Source organism: Rhinolophus sinicus, linkage group LG14 (assembly GCF_036562045.2).
Source record: "Rhinolophus sinicus isolate RSC01 linkage group LG14, ASM3656204v1, whole genome shotgun sequence".
In the NCBI taxonomy this organism is placed as follows: domain Eukaryota; kingdom Metazoa; phylum Chordata; class Mammalia; order Chiroptera; family Rhinolophidae; genus Rhinolophus; species Rhinolophus sinicus.
Window position 1 is genome coordinate 28,387,044 of NC_133763.1, and position 21,239 is coordinate 28,408,282.

General features: G+C 38.5%; 1 protein-coding gene across 3 annotated transcripts in view; it reads left to right on the forward strand.

The window, feature by feature from the left end:
• PRKDC (protein kinase, DNA-activated, catalytic subunit) overlaps positions 1–21,239 on the forward strand; it is a 270,539-nt gene that overhangs the window by 217,660 nt on the left and 31,640 nt on the right. For 2 of the 3 annotated variants that reach the window (XM_074318994.1, XM_074318996.1), the window contains exons 70-71: positions 6,094–6,268; positions 8,841–9,034. In XM_074318994.1, coding sequence (XP_074175095.1) covers positions 6,094–6,268; positions 8,841–9,034 — 369 coding nt within the window. The remainder of the gene's footprint in view (positions 1–6,093; positions 6,269–8,840; positions 9,035–21,239) is intronic. The other variant, XM_074318995.1, reaches the window with a different exon arrangement.

Below are 21,239 nucleotides of genomic sequence, written 5' to 3' on the forward strand. Positions count from 1 at the left end.
CATTGTCTCCCACTGTCTCATAAGTTCTGATTGCAGCAGGAGAGGCCATCTAAGGCACACAGCTAAGGAGGGGTACATGTGACTTTTCAGCAGGAAGTCAGGGTGTTCATTTTACTAGGTGGACTTATGTAGTGTGTGTCCTTTATATCTGAATTGCACAGCCTCTCTATTTTCCTGTGCATGTGTTCTAGAGGTGTCCCTTGTGCTGTGTGTATTTTCCTGTTGAAGTTGAACTTTAATTGCTTTTGGCTTGTCAGTGGGTGGGATTGACTCCCAGGCTGACTAACTGTGAGAATTGGCTATGCCCACAGTTTATGAGCTGCTGCGTGAGGGTGGGCCCCTCATATGAGGTTTGGCCCCTATGGGCTCTTGTGCCTGTAGAGAAATCCCTTTGGGTCTGTCACTTGTAGGTCAAACCTAGCAATGCTGTGGAGTTGGCCTCTGGGTGTGTTGATTCTCTTGACGCTTGGGCTGGGCCCTCATGCAGGGCAATTTCAGAACAAAACAAACCAACAAGCACAACAATACCAACAACAACAAAAATACACTCACATATGAAAACAACCAACACTTAACACACTCAAAAATACGAAAAACAACCCCCCAAAAAAAAAAAAATCAATACAGAAAAATAGAAAGAAGGAGGAAAAGTAGAGCAAGGAAAAGAAAAAAGAAAAGAGAGATAAAGGGGGGAATATATATATATATATACATATATATATATATATATATATATATATATATACACACGCACACACACACACACACACACACACACACACACACACATACATATGACTAAAAAGAAATTATACTAATTAAAAAATTTAAAAAACAGCACCAGTCTTGGCTTAAGTCCACCAAGCTATCTCCAGGTTATCCTCTGCTGTACAAAAACTCCTCTGCATCTTGTAGAGGCAGAGCTGGCTGCCTGGTACCCAGAGTGACACTGGCAATGCAGTTCTTGATGGGTATGGTTGGTAGTTTTTACAAAGTCAGTGCAGTTTCTGCTTTCGCCTGCACAAAACGCGTGCTGAAAGCACCACAGCCAGCCACCGGGAGGTGCACTTCTTCCCTGTGTGCAGGTCTCCTAGGGCACCTTTTCCCTCAGGGGTTGTGAAGGGCGAGAGATTTTTAAGCTTCTGAAAGCCCAGGGCTGCCTCTGCCAGATGCTGCTGACATCTGCATGTGTCTCAGCCGCCAGCTCTAATTGTCCTGCCGGGGAGCCGCCCAGAGAAGGTGTGGGCTGGGTAGGCAGTCAGTGGCTTTTGTCTCTCTGGCTAGCCCACCACCAGTGTCACATTCATCCCAGCCTCTTCCCTAGGTCACAGCTGCAAACCAGCTCCTTTCAGTTCTTGAGGGCTGCAGCTCCTCTGTAATCTGACTCTACTCCTTCCAGATCTGGGACCAGCTTAAAGCTCTGGAAGGGTGAGGGTAGGAGAGCTGTGGGAGAGTGCGGGGAGGGGGTCTAGGTATGTTGTTTTCTTTGCTTTCTGTCTGACTGAGAGAGCACCGCTGCAGTTCTCAGCTGAGGTTTCTACCTTGAACCCTGGGCACCGCTGTCCTATATGCTGACCTCTCGGCAGGACTGTGGAGTGCAGGGAGGGAGCGCACACCTGGCTGCTGCGATCTGCTGTCTGTGTCCTGGGGCCCCGCCTCTCCACAGCCAGGGATGGGGGCCAGTCTCCACACTTCTCCCTTCTCTCTTCTCCCAATAGCCCTGTTTGCCCACCTTCAGGTAATCCTCATAGGAGTCTCTTAGCTGTTCTGTGTGATGAGCAGAGAGTCCTGTGATGGGTTATAGGTGTTCAATTTGTGGTAAGTTCCAGAGGAGAACTCAAGAAGACCACCTCACTGGTGCCGTTTCTATGAGGGTATTCATTTTCAATGGAGAGACAAAGGTTGCTCCCTACTGCTGCTCAAAGTTCTCCAAACTGGGGTTCAGGGGGAGCATGATGAGAGAGGAGAAGGGTAGAAATGGATTACGAGTACATTACTTAGAAATATGTGAAAATCATCAGGATAGCCAAAAGTCTTCCGTATAGCACATTGGCTTTTCAGAAATTTTCAACAATATATTCACATATAAATATGGGCTAAATGGCTATCAATACCAGTAGTATTGGAGGTGGAGAGAAGAAGAATAATTCAAGTCTGAAAATGACATAAAACTTAGTTTATTTTAATTTACTGCCCATACTCTTCAAAACTTCAAAAGTAGCAGAACTGAAATTTGAGTTTTGCCTCTTTTTGTTACCAAGCACTTCATTAGGTGCTGGAGATACCATATTGAACAAAATAGAGACAAATAGACAATTATAATACATAATGTTAAAAGACAATCACATGGGATGGACACCTGACCCAGCCTTATGGGAAGAGAGAAAGTTTCTTGCAGTAGGAGGTAATGTGTAAGTTGGGAACTGAAAGGTGAATTAGGGTAGAGGGAATAACATACAAAACCCAGCAATGACCTAGAGTACTTAATTTCCTAAGTGGAGTGAAGGTTGAATTTTAGCCCCTACTAAAGGGCTGTGCACCTTTGTGCAAGAAAACCCTGCGATCAAGGTGATCAGATGGCAATTTTAAAACGTATTCTGGTTGTAATAAGAAGAAAGGATCTGAGAAAGAGCAAAGGATTAGCAAGCTTTTATATAATCCTTGTGAGACATGACGGTGGCCATATCTAGGTTAAAGGTCAAGGAAATGGAGATAAGTGGACAGATTTAAGGAAAAGGAGGAGGATTGCTCAGATGAGACATGGTGACTAGTTCTGTTTGGGAGGAAAAAGTGTGATACACAGCACAGGTTTTGACCTGAGTATCTGGGTGGACGAGAATGCAGGAGGAAGAGTAGTTTGTGGGGGAGGTGATACATTCAGTTCAGGACATGTTGATTTTGCAAGGCCTTTAAGACACGCAAGTTGTGATTTCCATCAGATAATTTGTACAGAAAAAATTTGAAGCTCTGAATAAAAAGAGTTATGCTAGTAGTAGAGATCTCAATGTGATCAGCATGTAGATAGTCATTGAAACCACGGGAGTGGATAAGGTAACCAGGGACGGTTCCCAAAACAGACCAACAGTTATGGGGTGAGCACAGGAGGAGGGACTGCAAAGGAACTGACACTGAATGACAAGATTAGAGGATGATCAAGGGACTGTGAGACCACAAGGGAGGGGCCAGAAATCATCAGTGTCAGTTACCAAAGAGAGTGAAGGTGTGAAAAGATTGAAAAGTGTTTTTACATTTAAAAGGAGGTTGGTATTGACTTTTGGTAAAAACCATTTCAATGGAGTAAAAGAAGTCAGATTATAGTGGATGGAGGAATGGATGAAAGTAAGGATATGGGGACAGTGAGCACAGGGCACTCCTAAAAAAGCCATGACAAGGAGGAGCAAGTGGGGTTCAGGGAAGAATTTTATTGTTTTAGAATAGAAGAGACAGGAGATGTTTAAATCCTAGTGGAAGGAACTAATAGATGAGAAGAGATTGGACATACAGAGGAGGAATCATTGGTGAAATGAGATTCCTTGTGGAGGATGGCAGGGACAGGACTCGGGGCAAAGGTGAATCTTCTATCATAATAGAGGTCAGGAAGGAAAAATGGGCTTCAATGTGAGGAAGAGTAGGAAATCTCATCTGTTTTCTCTGAGAAGTGGGAAGTGAAGTCAACTGCAGAGACTGAGCAGGAAGGAGAATTGAGGAACGTGAGAAGGCTAGAGATTATTCTGGACTGTGGTGGGAAAAGCTGACCAACACACTAAAATTGGATTGTCAGACAGCACTGAACCTGGTTGGTGTTGTCTCCAGTGAATCTCTAAGTGTAGGAGCAGAGAAGGCATGCACTATGATTAACCCAGAGTGTCATTTTTCCAGGTAAATGTGACACCTGACAAATGATACCTAAAGGCTAATGATTTAAGAATATTGCTAAGAGAATGGTGGGAATGATTGGCTTGCTTGTTTGGACATGGAAGGAAGCGAAAGCACAAAGAAGGCAGCTAAAGTTACCAGAGATCTTAAATAGGTTATAAAGCAAGCATAGCAGGAATTTGGTGAGTAAAAGAGCAAGTTTGTGGTCAGAATGGGATGATTTGAGTTTAAGAATTTGGTGGTGAGGGAATTCTGGATAATGATGAGGATCGTGGTGTAGCTAAGAAACTGCACCCACCATTCTAAGGGTGAAAGATATTGTGCCTGCCCTCATAATCACTGTCCAGTGACAGAGCAAGAACTACACTTGTAACCAAAAACAGCATGAGATGGGTGAAGAAGAGATGTTAACAATTCTAGGAAAGCACAAGGGAAAGAGAAATTCTGCCTGCAATAGAAAGGCTTCATGGAGAAGGAGGCGTCTGGACTGGACTTGCTGGGAATGGTAGGATTTGGACTTAGAGAGGGTTACAAGGGTATTAGAGGTGTAAGATATATTCAAACAAAATCATAAAAGTGACAAACTGGGCATTGCAGAGTCTGCTCTCAGTAGAGAGATTGTGGGGATCTCATGATAGCTGGTTGGACATAGATCATAAAGCATTTCAATGTTGAAGTAATAACTGAAGACTTTATCCTGTAGGACTTGGAAAATCATTGAAGGTTTTTCAAGCATGCTAGTGAAGTTTAAAGCTATGTGGAACATTAACTGCTAAGGAAAAAAGACAGACAGACTATGAAGTCTCAAATTAGAAAAGTGGTGAGAATGAAACCAATAAGAGATGTTCTGTAAAAGTAGATACAAGAAGACCTGTGATGATAGGAAATGATGGAGAGGGTGCAGTGCAGTTGAAGATTACTCAGATTTTTAGCCTGGATGGCTGAAAGGGTAATAATGAGGAAGGCACAGGTCTAATGAAAATGTCTTTTGAAGCTTGGGAGAGAATTAGAGGTGTAGATTTAAAAGGTATTCACATAACAAGCAACCAAATTAAAAAGATAAATTGTACATCAAAATTAAAAACTTCTGTACCTCAAATGACACTCAAGAAAGTATGGGAAAAAAATAGGAGAAAATATTTGGAAGTCATATATCTGATTAGGATCTACTGTACAGAATACATAAAGAACTCCTTACAAATGAACAACAGGAAGTCAAACAACCCAAATGAAAAATGGGCAAAGGATCTGAATAGACATTTCTCCAAAGAAGACATACAAATGAACAAAAAACACATGAAAAGATGATCAACACTATTAGTTACTGGGAAAATACAAGTCAAAACCACAGTGAGCTACCACTTCACACCCAATAGGATGGCTGTAATCAAAGAAACAATAGCTAGTGTTGGTGACAAGATGGAAAAATTTGAAACTTCATACATTGCTGGTGGGAATGTAAAATGGTAAAATCAATGTGGAAAAAAGTCTGACAGTTCCTCAAAAAGTTAAACATAGAATTACCATTTGACCTAGCAATTCCACTCCTAGATATAAACCCAAGAGTAATGAAAGCATCCGTGCATGAAGAAATTTGTACACAAATATTCATGTAGTAGCATTATTCAAAATTACCAAACAGTAGAAACAATCTGAAAGTCTATCAGTAGATGAATGGATAAATGAAATGTGGTATTTCCATGTAATCATTATTCAGCCATAAAAAAGGAATGAAGTGCTGATACATACTATATATGGATGAATCTAGAAAATACTATGCTAAGTGAAAGAATCCAGACAAAATCACCACATAGTTTCTGACTCCATTGATATGAAATGTCCAGAATAGGCAAATCCATGGAAACAGAAAGTGGTTTCCAATGGCTAGGGGGAATGGAGAATTAATGCTAATGAACAGAGTTTCTTTTTGGATTGATGACAATGTCCTCAAATTAGACAGTGGTGATGGTTGCCCAACTTTTGAATATACTGAAAGACACTGAGTTGTACACTTTATGTGAATTATAGCCCCATGATAAATAAAAAGACATCCACATAATTTAAACTAGGGACATGGATTAGCTGCTTTAAGGTGAATTGTGTCATGCACAAAGGGAAGCAGACCAATTTAAAAAAAACACTTCTTTTGTAAAATAATTATATTTTTAGAATTATCTCTTTTATGTCATCGTGCATTTTCTCTCTCCTATTATACAGAATAGTTTCTCACTTGCCATGAAACTACTGAAGGAGCTGCATAAAGAGTCAAAAACAAGAGATGATTGGCAGGTAAAATGGATGCAGAGCTACTGTCGACTCAGCCACAGCCGGTGCCAGACCCAGAATCGTCCTGAGCAGATTCTTACTGTGTTGAAAACAGTCTCTTTATTGGGTATTAGACTGTTCTTGTCTATATAAAGTTTAAGAATGCTATTTAATATTGTATCTGTCTGTCTTCTAAAGCTATGCTTTGTGCTTCTTTAACATTTGGGAATTAAATCTTTACATTATTATAATTACATTAAATATTTGGAGCCAAGTTACTTTGTATCCTAGTATTGCTATTGAATATGACATTTGGAGCTTTTATTTCTTTATAAAATTGAAAAAAATTTAATACTTAGCCAAATTATGAATCTAATAGTTTAATTATTTTGAAAACTTTGTTTACGTACAGAACTACCTTGTAAAAAATTAAACATGAAGAACCTCTTTCCTTCTCAGTTCTTTTCTTTTTATAATGATGCAGCCTTTACCACTGAGGGGAGAAAAACATTTTTTGTGTGGGTTTTGGAGCTGGTACACCTGCTCTGTTGCCGTGTCCACGGGTACATAGTAGAACCATTATTGAACATGCTCCCATCCATATCCCCAAATTTGATTCCTCAGCAGGACAAGACATCATATCAGAGTATTAGCCTCAGCAAAGAAGCAGTCTTTCCATATTCAACCTAGAATCAGAAAATCACTGTTACAACTCCTTAAATTATTTTACAGGAGTATGCTGATATTAACATAACAAAACTCATAAAAACAATTCTACTGTTACAGTAGTTATAACAGTTATAGTATGTTTGTTGTTCGTAACAGCCTGTGAAATAAGCAGAGCCAGTAGTTATGGTCATGTATCTCAGAGAAATCTGGCAGAGAATTGTTATCCTATGGATGAGCAGGGTGGTGTGGTTGATGGGACTTGCTAGGAGACTGCTCTTTCTTTTTTATAACCCCTTCTCGCACCTCTGCAAGCTAAGATTCAGACTTGACCAGAGCTGGGCGATCTCTGTCCCCAGAGCCACACAGTAAGATGTAAAACCAGACACTTTTTTAAATTTTATTTTTTCCATTACAGTTGATACTCAATATTATATTAGTTTCAGGTGTACAGCATAGTGGTTAGACATTTCTATAACTTATGAAGTAATCGCCCCCCATAAGTCTTGTACCCACCTGACACCATATACAATTACAATATTATTGACTATATTCCCTAAACTGTACTTAACATCCTCATGACTATCTTGTAACTGCCAATTTGTACTTCTTATCTCTTCACCTTTTTCACCCAGCCTCCCAACCCTGCTCCCATCTGGCAACCACCAGTTTATTTCCTATCTGTGAGTTTGTTTCTGTTTTGTTTTTTGTTTGTTTTGGTTTTTAGATTCCACATATAAGAGAAATCTTACAGTATTTGTATTTCTCTATCACTTATTTCACTTAGCATAATACCATCCATCCATGTTGTTACAAATGGTAAGATTTCATTTTTTATACCTAGTAATAGTCCATTGTGTATACATACCACATCTTTATCCATTCATCTTTTGATGGGAGCATTTAATCATTGACATTTAAAGTAGTTAGTGATAGGTATGTACTTCTAGCCATTTTATTGTTTTCTGATTGTTTTTGTAGTCCTCTGTTCTTTTCTTCTCTTGCTTTCCTCTATGTTGATGATTTTCTGTAGTGTTGTGTTTGGATTCCTTCTCTTTATTTCTTGTGTATCTTACAGATTTTTGGTTTGTAGTTACCATGTGCTATATATCTATATCTATATACATATATAGATATAGATGTCTATAGTGTGTGTGTATATATATATATATATATATATATATATATATATATATACCAAGCTATGTTTATAACAGTCTATTTTAAGTTAATGGTCACTGAAGTTCAACTGCATTCTAAAAAGCACTTCCATTTTTACTCATCCCTTGTTTATGTTTTTTTCATTACTTTCTACTTCGTATGTGTGTGTGTGTGTATCCCTTAATTTACTGTTGTAATTACTTTGTGATTCTCCTATGTTTGCCTTTTAACCTTTATACTAGCTTTAGTGTTTGTCAGTGCCCTGCTTTTATTACATGTTTGCCTTTGTCAGGGAGAGTTTTTTTTCTTTGTGATATTTTCTTTTTCATATTTTTAGGGTTTTCTTTTTCTTCTACTTCTTAAAGAAATCCCTTTAAAATTTCTCATAATACTGGTTCAGTAATTATGAACTCCTTCAGCTTTTTTTGTCTGGGAAGAACCAAACCTTTAAAGGGACAAGTCTCTGTTGCTTTATCAGTAACAGGTAACAGTATCAATTTAAAAATCGTCTCTGGGTTATTAATGTGTTAAAAATGCATTAAAAAGAGCCATTTTCAATTCTTAGTAACAGTTAGAATTAGGTGGTTTGACAAAATGCAGAATGATGATCGAATAAAAATTAATCAGTGTTTTAATTGCTTAGCCTCTGTGGATTTTGATATGGTCACTGCTAACAAAGAACATTTTTCATTAATGTGAGTTCAAGAAATTCCCTAACCAATGTTTGAAGTCAGTTTCTTCTACCTTCAAGATTTACTTTAGTTAATTTCTTAATAGAAAACAACTTTCGAATACTAAGGATTTCTTTTTTTTCATTTACGATATTACTTTATTTCTGAAAAAATCTTGTGTGTGTGTGTTTTTTAATCCAGCAGGTGAGAACACATCAAGCTACTTAAGCAAAAATATTCTGTCTTTCCGTGACCAGAACATTCTTTTGGGTACAACTTACAAGATCATAGCTAATGCTCTCAACAGTCAGCCAACCTGCCTTGCTGAAATCGAGGAAAGCAAAGCTAGAAGAATCTTGGAGCTTTCTGGAGCCACTTCAGAGAATACAGAAAAAGTATGTATACCAGAAGAATGAGCTTTTTATGTTTGTATTTTATATGTCTTTAATGTGCAAACTTCTGGCCACATGAGAGAAATAATGGATAGAAGGTGGAGTAAAGTTAATGGAGTAGGTAAAATGAGCTTGCCTCCTCCCATGATCACATCAAAATTATAACGGAATTACAGAGCAATTATCACTGAGGACCACCGGAAGACTAGCTGAACAGAATTTCTATAACTAAGGATATAAAGAAAAAGCCACATCAAGACAGGTAGGAGGGACGGAAAGGAGGCAGGTCCTATACTTAATGGTATGGCCATTAATAAATGGGAGGGAGGGATAGATTGGCTTCAGAGGTCTCCCCTGAGGAGCAAGGAGTCCCAGTCCCACACCAGGCTCCCCAACCTGGGGCAACTGTGCCAGAAAGAGGAGTACCCATAACAATTAGCTTTGAAAACCAGAGGGGATTATATTGAGAGAGACAAATGGCTATGGGAGACTAAGATGCTGCTTTTTTTTTAAGGGCTCATGCACAAACTTGCTGTAAGCTCCAGCGCAGGGGCAGCAGCTCAAAAAGTGCCAGAATTACATGGGGAGGGACTACACTGATTAACTTCAGAGCGAGAACTGGAAGGGTGGGGAATGGGGAACTCTCTCAGGGGACAGAAGCACTGGTAGGCATGCCATCGTTCTTTTGTTGAACTCTCCTCCCATCTAATTGGCCCAGTACAGGCGGATGCCAAATCTGTACTGTCCATTCACACGGCTAAGAACATTCTCCCTATCCTAGTGTTTCCCTGAGACCCCAGGACCCACCCAACTCGTTTACCAGACCAAGATTCTTCCAACAGCTCCTCTACACCAACAGCCGGCCTAGTTCACACTGCAGTCTCCCAAAATTCTGCAAATCTCACAAGAGTGTTGGCAGCCTCAGCTCATGCAGAAGACTCTCAAAAGTCCACATGCTGCTGCACACTGGCAGCGGCCAGCCTCCAAGTGTATTGTAGCTCCTGCCAAGCAGCCCCAAGCCCAGCACAAGTGGCGACCAGCTTCAGCTTACATTGTATCTCCCAGGTGGCCCCGAGCTTGACATAAGCAGTGGCAAGTCTTTGGCTGCAGCATAGCTTCAACTAGGCCACAAGCCTAACACAAGCAGCAGCCATCTCAGCTTGCTTCATAGTGCCCAACAAAAGTTCCCAAGTCCAGCACAAGAAACAGCGGGCTCAGCTCTCCAAAGCACCTCCAAGCCTAGCACAATCAGTAGCCAACTGCAGACCAATTCTTAGCTCCTACCAAGCAGCCCAAGACCAGCACAAGCTGTGGTTGACCTTTTCCCACACCAGAGGCTTTCCCAAAAGGCTCCAAACCTGACACACCCAGTGACCAGCCTCAGACTTCGCCAGAGCCCAGCCAACTTGCTCAGCAACCAACATACATTATGGGCACTCTCAGCTGGCACTAGTCACTACAGTGACTCCTGCTTCATGGGCTCAGCCCCTGCACAATAGCTTGTCCACTGGAGTCACTGATGACCCTCACAGCCAGTCAGCCTGAGGGTCAGTCCACTCATTAACATGCCAGCAGCAATTGAGGCACACCTGCAACAGGAGGGCACACCCAACCTACACAGTGGACACCCCTGGAGTCAGGGAGACTGCACTGGGCCTCACAGGACACCTTCTACATAAGACCACTCTTTTTAGAATGGGAGATGTAGCAGACCTACCTAATACATAGAAACAAACAGAGTCAGCCAAAATGAGACAAGTATGTCCCAAATTAAAGAACAGGACAAAACTCCAGAAAAAGAACTAAAATGGAGACAGTATACTAGGTAAAGAGTTCAAAACACTGGTTATAAAGATGCTCAGTGAACTTGGAGGAAGAATAGATGAATTCAGTGAGAACTTCAACAAAGATATAGAAGAGAAAACAGAACCAATGAGAACTCAGAACTGAAGACTACAATAACTAAAATGAAGAATACACTAGAGGGAATCAACAGCAGATTAGATGAAGCAGAGAATCATATCAGTTATATGGAAGAGAAAGTAGCAGAAAATACCCATTTGGAACAGTGAAAAAGAAAAAAGAATTTTAAAAAATGAGGATAGTTTAAGTGACCTCTGGGACAACGTTAAGGGAACCAACATTCATATCATAGGGGTCTTAGAAGGACGAGAGAGAGAAAGAATGAAAACCTATTTGAAGAAATAGTGACTGAAAACTTCCCTAACCTGGCAAAGGAAATAGACATATAAGTTGAGGAAGTGCAGATAGTTCCAAACAAGATGAACCCATAGAGCTCCACACCAAGACACATCATAATTAAAATGCAAAAAATAAAGACGGAGAGAATCATAAAGTAGCAAGAGAAAAGCAGCTATTTATATACAAGGGAGTACCCATAAAAACCATCAGGTGATTTTTTTGACAAACTTTGCAGCCCAAAAGGGAATTACCAGATTTTGCTGTGTATAATCCTCACCCATGTTTTTGGCTAAAACTTTCAGGGAAAAAAGCTTTCATTTTAATTTTTTAATTCAAACTTTTATTTATTTACATTTGGGTACTTGTTTTTTGTATTATAAAGGAATTTTAGCATTTATTTTTTAACATATTGTGGTGCGAGAAATTTTATGTAACAAATAATTACAAAACATAAGACCAGATACAAGGTACAAGAAATTTTATGTACGGGTAACAGATTTACAATACTTACACATCATAGAAGGCCAAGAATTCTTCGTCATTGCAAGTTCATCGTAAGTTCAACAAAACCGATTATCATATCCCAGGGTATTATTTTGCATACAGATATCACTATTGATTTCTAGAGTTACACTTTTAACTCATAAACATAAACAAAAGAATTAAAAACATTTATATAGATACAGATTAGTACTACCCATGTATAATGCACATCCTTATTTTTCCCTCACAAATTTGGGCAAAAAAAAGCGCATTATACATGGCAAAATACAGTACACGAAGTATTCAAAGTGATGAAAAGTCAAAACCTAAACCAAGATTGTTCTACTCAGCTCTTTCCCAACCGGTTTGCCTCCAGAACACAGGTACAATGAAAACCACCACTAAATCTAACCAAAATGGGAAAAGTAAACACACACTTCAATATCGTCATCATTAGACATGTAGATTCTGGCAAGGCTACCACTACTGGTCATCTGAACTACACGTGGTGGGATTGACAAAAGAACCGTTGAAAAATTTGAGAAGGAGGCTGCTGAGATAGGAAAAGCCTCCTTCCGGTATGTCTGGGTCTGGGATAAATTGAAAGCTGGACGTAAGTGTGGTATCACCATTGGTACCACACTGATTTCTGTGGAAATTCAAGACCAGCAAGTGTTATGTGACCATCACTGATGTCCCAGGATACAGAGACTTTATCAAAAACATGATTACTGGCACATCTCAGGCTGTGCTGTCCTGATTGTTGCTGCTGGTGTTGGTAAATTTGAAGCAGGTATCTCTAAGAATGGGCAGACCTGTGAGCATGCCCTTCTGGTTTACATACTGGGTGTGAAACAACTAATTGTTGGTGTTAACAAAATGGATTCCACTAAGCCGCCTTATAGCCAGAAGAGATACGAGGAAATCGTTAAGGAAGTCAGCATCTACTTTAAGAAAATTGGCTATAACCATGACGTAGTAGCATTTGTGCCAATTTCTGGTTGGAATAGTGACAACATGCTGGAACCAAGTGCTAACATGTTCAAGGGACAGAAAGTCACCTGTAAAGATGGCAATGCCAGTGGAACCATGTTGCTTGAAGCTCTGGATTGCATCCTGCTACCAACTCATCCAACTGTCTGCCCCTTCAGGATATCCACAAAATTGGTGGTATTCGTATTGTCCCTGTGGGCCGAGTGGAGAATGGTGTTCTCAAAGCTAGCATGGTGGTCACCTTTGCCACAGTCAACATTACAACTGAAGTAAAGTCTGTTGGAGTACACCATGAAGCTTTGAGTGAAGTTCTTCTTGGGGACAGTGTGGGCTTGAATGTCAAGAATGTGTCTGTCAAAGATGTTCATCATGGCGAATTTGTCAAGAATGTATCTGTCAAAGATGTTCGTGGCTGGTGACAGCAAAAATCACTCACCAATAGAAGCAGCTAGCTTCATGGCTCAGGTGATCATCCTGAACCATCTAGGCAAAATCAGTGTCAGATATGCACTGGTGCTCAATTGGCATACACCTCACATTGCTTGTAAATTTGCTGAGCTGAAGAAGGTTGATCATTAGCCTGGAAAAAAAAACTGGAATGTGACCCAAATTTTTTGAAATCTGGTGATGCTGCCGTCATTGATATGGTTCCTGGCAAGCCCATGTGTGTTGAGAGCTTCTCTGACTACCCTCCTCTGGATCATTTTGTTGTCCATGACATGAAACGGACAGTTGCTATGGGTGTCATCAAAATAGTGGACAAGAAGGCAACTGGATCTGGTAAGGTCACAAAGTCTGCCCAGAAAGCTCAGAAGGCTAAATGAGTATTATCCCCAATACCTGCCATGCCAGTCTTAGTGGTGGAAAAACAGTTTCAGAACTGTTTATTTCAATTGGCCATTTAAGTTTGATAGTAAAAGACTGGTTAATGATTACAGTGCATCGTAAAACCTTCGAAGGAAAGGAGAATGTTTTGTGGGCCATTTGTTTTTTGTGTGTGACTGTTTTGAAATTATTAGTTTTTAAAATTAGTACTTTTTAATGGAAACGTGACCAAAATTCTGTCACAGAATTTTGAGACCCATTAAAACAAAGTTTAATGAGCAAACAAAACAAAATTACCCAGCAAGGTTATCTTTTAGAATAGAAGGAGAGATAATTTTCCAGGTAAGCAAAAGCTAAATAAATTCATCACTACTAAGCCAGCATTCCTAGAAATGATAAAGGGACTTCTTTAAGTAGAAAAGATAAAAAATAAATATAAAATATAGGACAGAAAAAATCTCACTGACAAAGGCAAGCGCTTAGTAAAAACTCCGGATCAACCAATTATAAAGCTAGTACAAAGGTAGGAAGACTGTGTAAATATAACAATAAATTATTGTTAAGGATACACACACACACACACACACACACACACACAAAGGTAAAATATAATGACAAAAACGTAGGGGTTGAGTAAAAACGTAGTGATTTTAGAATGTGTTCGAACTTGAGTAACTATCAACTTAAAGTAGACTGTTATAAGCATAGTTTGTTATATATGAAGTATATGGTAACCACAAACCAATAATCTATAACAGATATACAAGGAATGAAAAGAAAGGTATCCAAAAATAACACTATAAAAAGTAATCAACACACAAGAGAAAAGAGTGAAAGAACAAGAAAGACAGAAATATAATAATAATCAGAATAATTACTAAAATGACAGTAACTACATACCTATCACTAATTAAAGGTAAGTGGACTAAATGTGCCAATCAAAATACATAGGATGGCTGAATGGATACAAAAATAAGATCCATATACATGCTGTGTAAAAGAGACTCAATACAAATCAAAAGACATACACTGACTACAAGTAAAGGTGATGGGAAAAGATTTCATGCAAATGAAAACAAACAAAAAAGCTAATGTTCCAATACTTATGTCCAACAATATAGATTTAAAGGCTATGCCAAGAGACAAAGAAGGGCATTACATAATGTTAAAGGTGTCAATCCAACAAGAGGCTATAACATCTATGCACCCAATGTAGGGGCAAATATTGACAGATGTAATGGGAGAGATTGACAGTAATACAGTAACTCCCTACTGACTCCAATGGATAGATTACCCAGACAGAAAATGAACACCAAAAGAGTGGTCTTAAGTGACACATTGCACCAGATGGATTAATAACAAAACATTTCACCCTAAAACAGCAGAATGTACACTTTCTTTTCAAGTGTACATAGAACATTTTCCAGGATAGACTATATGTTAAGCCACAAAACAAGTCTCAATAAATTTAAGAAGATGAAATATCAAGCATCTTCTATGATCACAATAGTATGAAACAGGAAATCAGATACAAGAAGAAAACTGAAAAACACACAATGTGTAGTCTAAACAACGTGCTGCCAAATAATGGGTTAACAACAGGGAGGAAATCAAGATACCTTGAGACAAAAGAAAATGAAAACACAGTGACCCAAACTAGGGGACACAACAAAAAAGAGTTCTAAGGGAAAAATTGATAGCAATACAACCCTGTATTGCTAGTAATATTTCATGAGTATAGCTCATGAAACAAGTAAAACCTTAAATGAACAAGCTAAACTTACACCTAAAGGAAGTAGTAAAAGAACAAATAAAGCCAAAGTGAGTAGAAGGAAGGAAATAATAAAGATCAGAGCAGAAGTAAACAGAATCAAAAACAATAGAAAAGGCCAATGAAACCAAAAGCTAGTTCTTTGAAAACATGAACAAAATTGATAAATCTTTAGCCAGACTCATCAAGAATAAAGAGAGGACCCAAATAAATAAAATAAGAAATGAAAGAGGAGTGACAACTAACACCACAGAAATGCATAAGTTTATAAGAAAATTCTGCAAGCAATTATGTGCCAACAAATTGGACAACGTGGGAGAAATGGATAAATTTTAAAAGCATACACCTTCTGAGACTGAATCAGGAAGAGACAATCTGAGCAGATTGATAACTAGTAATGAAATTGAATCAGTAATGAAAAGACTTCCAACCAACAAAAGTCCTAGACCATGGGCCGGCCCGATGGCTCAGGCGGTTAGAGCTCCATGCTCCTAACTCCGAAGGCTACTGGTTCGATTCCCACATGGGCCAGTGGGCTCTCAACCACAAGGTTGCCAGTTCGATTCCTTGAATCCCTCAAGGGATGGTGGGCAGTGCCCCCTGCAACTAAGATTGAACACGGCACCTTGAGCTGAGATGCCACTGAGCTCCTGGATGGCTCAGTTGGTTGGAGTGCGTCCTTTCAACCACAAGGGATGGTGAGCTGCGCCCTATGCAACTAAGACTGAAACGACAACAACTTGACTTGGAAAAAAGTCCTGGAAGTACACACTGTTCCCCAATAAAGTCCTTTTCCCCTTCCCCAATAAAATCTTTAAAAAAAAAGAAAAGGAAAAGTCCTAGACCAAATTGCTTCATGTTGGTGAATTCTACCAACATCCAGAAAATTAAAACCTATTCTTCTCTAACTATTCCAAAAAAAATTTAAGAAAAAGGAAAGCTTCCAAACTCATTTTACAAAGCCAGTATTACCCTAATACCAACATCAAAGATACTACAAAAAAAGAAAATTACAGGTCAATATCCCGGATTAACATAGATGCAGAAATTGGCAACAAAATATTAGCAAATACATTAATGTATTCAGCAATACATGAAAAAGATCATACACCATGATCAAGTGGGATTTTCTTCCCCAGAAATGCAACATTTGTTGACTATTTGTAAATTAAGGTGGTACACCACATAAACAGAATAAAAATCATATTGTATTGATAGATACAGAAAAAGCATTTGACAAAATCCAACATTTCTTTATGATAAAAACTCTCAGCAAAGTGGGGCTAGAGGAAACATACCTCAACATAATAAAGGCCATATATAACAAACCCACAAGTAACATACTCAACAGTGAAAAGCTGAAAGATTTTTCCTTAAGATCAGGAATAAGACAAGGATGTCCACTCTCACCAGTGTTTTTTTTTTTTAAACGGGGACTTTTTTTTAAAAATTATATTAGTTTCAGGTGCACAAGCAAAGCAATACTTAGACGTTTGTCATTTATATCACTCACACTGTGTGAGCCCCCCTCCCCCCATCCACCATCCTTCTGACATCACACACAGCCATTACATTTCCACTGTCTCTATTCCTAATGATGTACTCCGCTTCCTGTAACCATATACATACATATATATACATATTTATATATATAAAAAATTATAGTTGGCATTCATTATTGTTCAGCTTCAGGTGTACAGTGCAGAGATCAGGGATCTACATCACCCCTGAGGTGGTCTCCCAAATGGGACACGTGTCCATCGGACACCCTACAAAATCTTTACATTGTTGATTACATTCCCCAAATGGAACACGTGTCCATCGAATACCCTACAAAATCTTTACATTGTTGATTACGTTCCCCAAATTAATTTTCAAAACCCCGTGGCCATCTTGTGGTTACCGACTATTTTCTAGACCTCTCCCCTTCCCCCTTATCCCCACACCCCTGCCCATCTAGCAACACTCAGCTTTTCCTCCACGTCTCCAAAACTGTTTCTGATTAGTTCATTCACTTATTCTTTTCTTTAGATTCCGCATATAAGTGAGATCATAGGGTATTTGTCTTTCTCTGTCTGACTTATTTCACTTAACATAATGTTCTCTAGGTCCACCCATGTTGTTGCAAATGGTAAGATTTCTTTCTTTAGGGCTGCGTAATACTCCATTGTATAAATGTACCACAGCTTCTTAATCCAGTCATCTACCGATGGGCATTTCGGTTGCTTCCATGTCTTGGCTATTGTGTATAGTGCTGCAATAAACATAGGAGTGCATAAAGATTTTTGAATTGGAGTTTTGGATTTCTCCGGATAGATACCTAGGAGTGGGATTGCTGGATCATAAGGTAGTTCCATTTTCAGATTTTTGAGATACCTCCATACTGTTTTCCATAGTGGCTGCACCAATCTGCATTCCCACCAACAGTGCACAAGCGTTCCCTTTTCTCCACATCCACGCCAGCACTTGTTGTTTGTTGATTTATTGATGATAGCCATTTTGACTGGGGTGAGGTGGTATCTCATTGTGGTTTTTATTTGCATTTCTCTGATGGTTAGTGAGGTTGAGCATTTCTTCATATGTCTGTTTGCCATCTGTATGTCCTTTTTAGAAAAATGTCTCTTCATGTCCTCTGCCCATTTTTTAATTGGGTTGTTTGTTTTTTGGAGTTGAGTTGAGTGAGTTTTTTATAAATATGTGATATTAACCCCTTATCAAATATATCATTGGCAAATATCTTTTCCCATTCAGTGGGACCCCTTTTTGTTTTATTGATGGTTTCCTTTGCCGTGAAAAAACTTTTTAGTTTGATGTAATCCCACATGTTGATTTTTTCTCTTCCCTCGCGCGAGGGGATATATCAGTAAAAATCTTACTCCGGGTAATGTCTGTGCAGTTTCTTCCTGTATTTTCTTCTAGGAATTTTATGGTTTCAGATCTTACATTTAAGTCTTTAAGCCATTTTGAATTTATTTTTGTATATGGTGTAAGGAAGTGGTCCAGCTTCAGTTTTTTGCATGTGTCTGTCCAGGTTTCCCAGCACCATTTATTGAATAGACTGTCTTTACCCCACCGTTCATTCTTGCTTCCATTGTTGTAGATTAAATGGCCACATAGACATGGATTTATTTCTGGACTCTCTATTCTGTTCCATTGATCTATGTGTCTGTTTATGCCAATACCATGCTGTTTTGATTACTGTAGCCTTGTAGTATAATTTGATGTCAGGTATCGTTATACCTCCCACTTTGTTCTTATTTCTCAAGATTGCTGAGGCTATCCCGGGTCTTTTATGGTCCCATATAAATTTTAGGATTATATGTTCTATTTCTGTGAAAAACGTTGTTGGTAGTTTGATAGGAATTGCGTTGAATATGTATATTGCCTTAGGCAGTATGGACATTTTAACTATATTAATTCTTCCTATCCATGAACATGGTATGTGTTTCCATCTATTTGTATCTTCTTTCATTTCTTTCTTCAGTGTCTTATAATTTTCTGAGTACAGATCTTTTACTTCTTTGGTTAAATTTATTCCCAGGTATTTTATAGTCTTTGGAGCAATTGTAAATGGGATTGCTTTTTTAATTTCTCCTTCTGATGTTTTATTATTGGTATATACAAATGCAACTGATTTCTGAATATTAATTTTGTATCCTGCTACTTTACTAAATTCATCTATCAGCTCTAATAGTTTCTTGGTGGAGTCTTTAGGGTTCTCTAAATATAGTATCATATCATCTGCATATAATGACAGTTTTACTTCCTCCTTACCGATTTGGATGCCTTTTATTTCTTTTTCTTGTCTGATTGCTGTGGCTAGAACTTCCAGCACTATGTTGAATAGAAGTGGAGAAAGTAGGCAACCTTGTCTTGTTCCTGATCTTAAGGGGAATGGTTTTACCTTTTCCTTATTGAGTATGATGTTAGCAGTGGGTTTATCATATATGGCCTTATTTAATTGATTATTATGTTGCGATATGATCCCTTTATTTCCACATTCTGAAGGGTTTTTATCATAAATGGCTGCTGGATTTTATCAAATGCTTTTTCTACATCTATTGATATGATCATGTGATTTTTATTTTTCATTTTATTAATGTGGTGAATCACATTAATTGATTTGCGGATGTTGAACCACTCTTGCATACCAGGGATGAATCCCACTTGATCATGGTGTATGATCTTTTTAATGATTGCTGAATTCTGTTCGCTAATATTTTGTTGAGGATTTTTGCATCTGTGTTCATTAGAAATATCAGCCTGTAGTTTCCTTTTTTTGTGGTGTCGTCGTCTGGGATCAGGGTGATAGTGGCTTCGTAAAAATTGTTTGGGAGTCTTCCATACTTCTGGATTTTTTGGAAGAGCTTGAGGAGAATAGGTGATAATTCTTTTTTGAACGTTTTGTAAAATTCACCTGTAAAGCCATCTGGTCCAGGGCTGTTGTTTGTTGGGAGATTGGTGATTACTGATTCAATTTCCCTTGATTGCTGATTCTATTTCCCTGGTGGTAATCAGTGTATTCAGGTTTTCTGTTTCTTCTTGAGTTAGCCTTGGAAGGTTGTATGCCTCTAGAAAATTCTCCATTTCTTCCAGATTGTCAAATTTGTTGGCATGTAGTTGCTCTTAGTAATTTCTTAAAATTTTTGTATTTCTGCGGTGTCTGTTGTCATGTCTCCTCTTTAATATCTGATTTTATTAATTTGTGTCCTCTCTTTTTTTTAATGAGTCTGGCTAAAGGTTTGTCAATTTTGTTTATCTTCTCTAAGAACCAACTCTTGGATTCATTGATCTTTTGTATTGTTTTTCTGGTTTCTATTTCATGTATTTCCGCTCTGATCTTTATTATCTCCTTCCTTGTACTCCCTTTGGGTTTATTTTGCTGTTCTTTCTCCAGATCACTTAAGTGTGACGATAAACTGTTGATTAGTGATATTTCTTGTTTCTTTAGGTAGGCCTGCAATGTTGTGAACTTCCCTCTTAGGACTCCTTTCGTGGCATCCCATAGATTTTGGGTCGTCGTGTTTTCATTTTCGTTTTTCTCGAGATATCTTTTGATTTTCCTTGATCTCCTGCTTGACCCATTCATTATTTAGTAACATGTTATTCAGCCTCCATGAATTTGTGTGTCTTCCAGTTTTTTTCCTGTAGTTCATTTCTAATTTCATAGCACTGTGGTCAGAGAAGACAATGGTATGATTTCAATTTTCTTAAATTTATCAAGACTTGCTTTGTGGCCTAACATATAGTCTATCTTGGAAAATGTTCCATGTGCGCTTCAGAAGAACGTGTATTCTGCAGCATTGGGGTGAAATGTTCTGAAAATATCGATTAAATCCAAGTGGTCCAATGTATCATTTAAGGCCGTTGTTTCCATATTGATTTTCTGTCTAGAAGACCTGTCCCTGGTTGTTAGAGGTGTGTTGAGGTCCCCTACTATGATAGTATTACTGTTGATCTCTGTCTTTATGTCAGTCAATATCTGTTTTATATATTTAGGTGCTCCTATGTTGGGTGCATAGATGTTTACTAAGGTTATGTCCTCTTGTCGGATCGATCACTTTATTATTATATAGTGCCCATCATTTTCTTTTAATATGTTCTTCATTTTAAAGTCTATTTTGTCAGATGTAAGTATTGCAACTCCAGCTTTTTTCTCATTTCCGTTTGCATGAAATATCTTACTCCAACCCTTCACTTTCAGCCTGTGTGTGTCTTTTGATCTGAGGTGAGTCTCTTGTATACAGCATATACAAGGGTCTTGCTTTCTTATCCACTCAGCCACCCTATGTCTCTTGATTGGAGCATTTAATCCATTTACATTTAAAGTGATTATTGATAGGTACATAGTTATTGCCATTTTTAAATTTGTAGTTAGATTGTTTTCATCTTTCTTCTATTTACAGAAGTCCTTTTAGTATTTCTTGCAATGCT